This window comes from Muntiacus reevesi, chromosome 6 (genome assembly GCF_963930625.1).
Source record: "Muntiacus reevesi chromosome 6, mMunRee1.1, whole genome shotgun sequence".
Taxonomy (NCBI): Eukaryota; Metazoa; Chordata; class Mammalia; order Artiodactyla; family Cervidae; genus Muntiacus; species Muntiacus reevesi.
The window spans coordinates 112,869,391-112,875,390 of record NC_089254.1 but is presented as its reverse complement, the minus strand read 5'-3'; the positions used below and the strand labels follow the sequence as shown (position 1 = coordinate 112,875,390).

At 48.5% G+C, this 6,000-nt stretch overlaps 1 protein-coding gene across 2 annotated transcripts in view; it reads left to right on the top strand.

Moving 5' to 3' along the window:
* Positions 1 to 448: 448 nt before the first annotated feature.
* Positions 449 to 6,000, top strand: part of NCAPG2 (non-SMC condensin II complex subunit G2) — a 69,566-nt gene continuing 64,014 nt past the window's right edge. Inside the window, exons 1-3 of one of the 2 annotated variants that reach the window (XM_065939629.1) lie at positions 449 to 518; positions 1,964 to 2,080; positions 2,575 to 2,694. In XM_065939629.1, the coding sequence (XP_065795701.1) occupies positions 2,617 to 2,694 (78 nt within the window). In that variant the 5' untranslated portion in view covers positions 449 to 518; positions 1,964 to 2,080; positions 2,575 to 2,616. Of the gene's footprint in view, positions 537 to 1,963; positions 2,081 to 2,574; positions 2,695 to 6,000 lie in introns of both variants that reach the window. The other variant, XM_065939628.1, reaches the window with a different exon arrangement.

Here is a 6,000-nt window from a genome sequence, read left to right as displayed (position 1 = left end):
CTAGAGGATTTTGATCACAAGATAGTAAGTGTATGTGTATACATTTATTTATAAATATATATTGCTGGACACATGGTCCATAGAAATTGCATGGCAGAAACTGGTACTGCATTAAGGAAACGTAGCGTTCACCAGACCCGGAGGTCAGTTCCTAGTGTTCAGACGTCACTGGATGTATATAAAGGGTGATGTCACAGCTTTATTCTGAGTCAGTCTTTATGTCAGAAGTTGTATCTGTTTCAATCACTTAAGCCAAGACAAATTTTGATGTCAAGCTAAGAAACGTCACAATCCGAGCTCTTGTGGACAGGCGTGGCCGGCGTAGCGGCTCGAGCTGCCTTGGAGGCGGAGCCATGGGGGCGGTGCCTGAGGTGGGCGGGGCGGGGCGGGCGCGCGCCCTCCGGCGGTCCCGCCCACGCCCAGTTATCGCGAGAGCGGCGCGTGCTGACGCGCCGGAGGGCGCGGCGCGTCGGGGGAGTCGGCGGGCGGGTTTGAATCTGGTCAGAACGCGGGAAACGGTGAGTCCCCGGGACGAGGTGAGTGCTGCGGGGTCGGCCGGCGGAGGGCTGGGGGCGGGGGACCGGGAGACGGCGGGCTCGGTCGGGTCGGCTCCCTAGCACCGCAGCCTCCGCGTGGGCCGCGATCTGAGCCCGCGGCCCGGCAGGGGCTCTGAGGTGGCCGGGAAGGCGGGCGCCGGGCTTGGAGCTCGCCACACTCCGCGCCTGTTCCCCCGGGACTGAGTTCAGAGGCCCCGCAACCTGGGCCGGGCTGACCCCGGGCAGAAGCCCCTGAGCCCGGACCGGGGGCTGATCCCGGGCAGGGTCCCCTGAGCCCGCACCGGGGGCTCACACTGGGGACGGTCCCCTGAGCCCCGGACCGGGGGCTGATCCCGGGCAGGGCCCCTGAGCCCTGGACCAGAGACTGATCTCAGAGATCAGTTCTCTGAGCCTTATGCCCTGGGAAAACTGTCCTCAGGTGTCTCTCCTAGTTCTGAGATGAATGGTTGGCTCCAGGTGACAGGGGTTTTCTGCGGTGACAACGTGACAGGAGTCTTTCTTAAATGCTCATCTTAATTCAGTGCCAGACCTCCTGTGTACAGAGCACCCTGCCGTTGGGACGGTAGTTGCATGTCGAGGTGATCTCTCCTAGAAGGTAGCTCTGGTTGGAGGGGTGAGGCCTTGTGCACATAGTAGTGGTCGCTTTGAGAGAGACTGAGAGAAGTTGGAAAATTAATTACCCTTAAAGAACTACAATGACAGTGCCAGAGAGCAAATGGGGGCTATGTCAGTGAATCTGGTCGTCTACTGGAAGTGGATTACTGTGGAAATTGCACTTGGAAATAAAGCAAACCAGAAAAGCTACTGGAATCACAAATAAGCAAGGTCTCCATTTTAACCTTTTTTGGAATATTGTTCATTTAAACTCTTGAACTGAAGCTAGTCATCATCGTGCATTAAGCTTGTTGCTGGCGGCTCTCCTGCCTGCTTGGCAGGTCAGAAGTCAGGCCCATCTCTCAGCCATCTGAGTTCAGGGCTGAGGCGGCCACACTTTAGTGTCACTTATGTGGAGAAGTTATTTCCTGTTCTTGTTGTTTGATTTAAATGCTAAGATCTTGGGGTTCTGCATTTAAGATGACTCTGTCCTGGTAATTGTTGCCATCGGTACCAGTAATTTTCAATGTTGCTCTACTTGTGACTGCAGGAGGTTTTCATTTATTTTTAAGGTAAGTGTCCTGCTACATGTATGTTTCATCATTTTGCAGTTGCTTCATGATGTCTTTCGAATCAGGTGCTGCAAGCACTAGGCGGTGTAAATGGAAAATAGGATTTTTAAAGGAGACAGAGCCCCTGAGCTCTCGTCCCGCGGGGCTGGGAGGGCTGCACCTGCTGCGCACACTAACAAGCCACCAGGGGCCCACAGCCACACTGCACAGCAAGGCGGCTGACGGGTTCTCTTAATGCAGGACTGGTGCTTGAGGAAGGGGAGTCCTCACTGTTAGCAGCTGGGCTCAGTCTGTTCTTCGCTGAGCTGCCTCAAACCTGAAGGAGCATCTTGTGAAGGTCCTAAAAAGGGAGAGAAGGTGAGCCTTCGAGAGCTGTTGGATTTCTCTTTCCTTAGTTGGTAACTTCATTAGCAATCAATGAAAACATGATGTTATATTGATACTGTTCTCAGTGAAGAAAAGAAGGAAGTTATTTTTATTTATTTTTAATCATTTTTTATTGAAGTATAGTTGATTTACAATGTTGTGTTAGTTTCTGCTGTACAGAATCAATTGTACACTTATCCACTCTTTTATTTTTTATTTTTTTATCCACTCTTTTAGATTCTTTCCCAAGTATATCATTACAGAGTGTTGAGTAGAACCCCCAGTGCTATAATTAGACTCTTACTAGTTACCTTTTTTTATAAAGTAGTGTGTATATGTCAATCCCTTTCCTCCTTGGTAACAAAGTTATTTTTTAGATGTTATAGCTTGTTTACGTCAGAATATTGTTAGAAACTGTCTATCACAGGTAGTGTATGGATTTTCTTGCAGTTTTGGATACTAACTATGATTGTGTGTTTTACTAGTGTTGCAGAATAAATGCCATATGAAAAACAGTTTGATCTGCTATGGAAAAACGTGAGACATTCATACAAGCAGTGTCTAAGGAGCTGATTGGAAAATTTTTGCAATTCATTCAACTTGATGTAAGTTTTATATTTAGCTTTATTGTGATTTTGACTGTTAATATAAGACGTTTTGCTAAAATCATTATATCCACAAGTGAAATATAGTCATTTCAGTGAATCCGTACGGACCAAGGTGTATTTAAAAAAGCAAAGCAAAACTATGCACAAATAGATGGGCAGCTACTCACAAATAATATTTCCTGTTTGCTTTAAGAGGGCTGTTGTGAGGATGCTAAGTGGCATAACACAAGATGTTTCTAATTGCTTACTTAAATATTTATTGATCTCTTGTTCTGTGCCTGGCATTGTGAGGAAGATATCCTTTTTATCCTTAGACTATTTACAGTGCTGTGACGCATCCAGGTGTGTAAATACAGCAGGGTCAGGGGGGCCTGGCGCGCTGCGATTCTTGGGGTCTCGAAGAGTCAGACACGACTGAGCGACTGAACTGAGCTGAGCTGAAGGGCTAAACTGGGGCAGAGGTGTAGACGGACCCAAAGTTAGACGTGGGATGTTCCCCATCCCAATGAAAAGGCTGTGGAGTCAAAGATCTAAAAGGTGAAATGAGTTAAGCAGTCAGACAGGGGTATGGAGAAGGACTGCTCTAACCAACAGCGTTAATTCTGAAGACTGGAGAAGTACCTTGTGCTTGAACTTGGACATGCCTGGTGTGAAAACACCAGCTGAGGAAGAAGGCAAGAGGTGACACCTGGAATGAGGCCTCGCCCACTCAGGGGTTGAGGCTGTCCTGAGAGGAACAGGGACTTTTAAGCAGTAGTGACCTGTGTGCAAAAGGATGAAAGAGGGAGAGAAAGACAGAAAGAGGACTTGCCTTTTGGGAATATTCCTTTGAACACGAAGAATAGATTGAAGGGAGCTGGATGCTGGAGAGTGAGGGAGAGACACAGGTCGAGTCTGGGCATGGACGTGGGAGGGCGTCAGCCCAGGTGCACTGCCAGTGACTGGGTGTGGGCCGGAGAGGAGCCCGGGTTCCTGAGTCCACGTCTGTTCAGCGAGGTCCTAAGTAGGAAGAGGGCAGGCTTGAGGGAGGAGATGGCTCATGTGGGACGTGCTGAGAGGCTCCAGGACACACACGTGAAAGGCATGCAGGAGGAGGTGGAGAGGCAGGCCTGGAGCCAGGAGCAGCTCTGGGCTGGAGGCAGGCGTGGGGCGTCAACTCTGGCTGGGATGCGTGGTATCATCTACGCAGTATAATATGAGAAAGGCCTAAGACTGACTTTGGAAGACCCCAGCTTTAGGGTCCGACTCTAAAGTACTATGACCTCGGGGCACATGACACATACCTCACTTGTTCTGATCATGCAGTGAAAATCAAAGTAGTGACAGCTAAGAATTGCATGGAGATTGTGGGAGAGAATTCTGGACAAAAGTAGTGGGAAAGACAAAGACCCCTGGACCACTCGGATGGGTCCTGCGGAGAGGAGGTTGGTGGGCTGGGGTGGAGAGGTGGCCTTGCTCCGCTGTCCTGCCTTGCGAGTCTCTTTGCTCCAGAGTTCCGTGGCGCCCCCCCTCCCCACCCCTGCCCGCCGTGACTGACAATCTGGAAGCTGCAGGCAGCTACTCTGCGGCCTGTCCTTCCCTTGCCCTAGTTTGCACGTTTGTGCGTATGGAGGGGCTGCGTGTGTAAGTGGTGTCATGACCGCCTTTGTGAGGCACGTGGTGTTGATTTGTGTCATTGCTGGTGCATTAGTATTCCCACTTTTATAATTAACACGTGGTCTATGGGTAAATGGGCTTCCCAGGTGGCACAGCGGTAAAGAACCCACCTGCCAGTGCAGGAGACACAGGAGACGTGGGCTCGATCCCTGGGTTGGGAAGATCCCCTTGAGGAGGAAATGACAACCCACTCCAGTATTCTTGCCTGGGAAATCCCCTAGACAGAGGAGCTTGGTGGGCTGCTATCTATGGGGTCCCAAACACTAAGCGACTGACTATGCACACATGCTAGGGGTAAGTAGATTGAGACTAGGTAAATTCTTTTCTGCTCATCCAACTTCTGCCCATTGGAAGAAAACGAGAGGATGAAATACCACTGTCTCCCACCAGACTGAAAATACTATGTGTTGGGGAGATGTGGAATATTTGAAAATTTCATCACTGCTGGGGATGTGGAAACTGCTACACCATTTAGAGTAATAAATATATATTCAACTGATAATGTTGAATGTATACAGACTCTTCAGTTGGCAATCCATTTTTTATTTAGTCCTTAAATAAGAGCCATGTGAAACAATGTTCTTGGCAGTGTTTTTGTGAAATAGCCAAAACCCAGAAATAACTAAATAGTGATCAACAGAAGAATGGATAAATGTATTTTGTTATGTTTATGCAATGAAAAACTCTACAGAAGTTAAAACAAAACTGTATGGAAATGAAATGAAACTAAACGAACTATCATGACATGCAGTGTATGGATGAGCATCCGTAGATACTGTTGGGCAAGAGAAGCAAGATATGAAAGGGCAGAGACCTTGTGATCCAATTCTCTACCCAGTGGAAAATAGGTCTGTTTACAGGGCATGGCTTAGGGGTGCAGATGGTGGTGAAGTTATCAAGAAGAGCGAGGCAGTAATTCCCGTAGATGCTAAGGGAGCTGGGGGGGGAGGCTGCCCTGGAGGGTGGTGCAGACACGCGGCTTGGTTTAGCTGCAGTCACACTTGGTGCGCGTTTCCGTCTGTGTGTGTCACAGTATCTAAAATACACTGACAGTTGGTGTTTCCTGCCTGAATCAGTTATTACTGTGATCACTACAAAACTGTGGTTTTCCAGTCCCAAATTGCTACTATGTTTATTTACTGCTATTAATAGCATGCCAGTGCCATTAGTCAATTATTGATTAGTTATGACTGTGTGTGCATGCGCAGTTGCTTCAGTTGTGTCTGACTTTTTGTGATGCTGTGAACTGTAGCCTGCCAGGCTTCTCTGTCCATGGGATTCTCCAGGCAAGAATACTGGAGTGGGTTGTAATGCCCTCCTCCAGGGAATCTTCCTGACCCTGGGATCGAACCCATGTCGCCTGCATCTCCGGCACTGTATGCGGATTCTTTATTGCTGAGCCGTTGGGGATGCCCACTTATTGGCTACTATTTATTATCAGTATGGTCTTACTGGTTTTTATTTTATTCAGAGTTATAATCCCTTACTGTGGCTGTTGTGCTCAGGTTGTACCAGTTTGAATACAGGGACAAAGTCAGGGCCCAAGACTGGTTGGAGACCAGAAGCTCAGCTTGCAGTCCTTGGCATGGCTGTATATTACTGTTGTGGCTCTTTCTGTTACTTGAGCTCTGGCATGCACTTGTGACC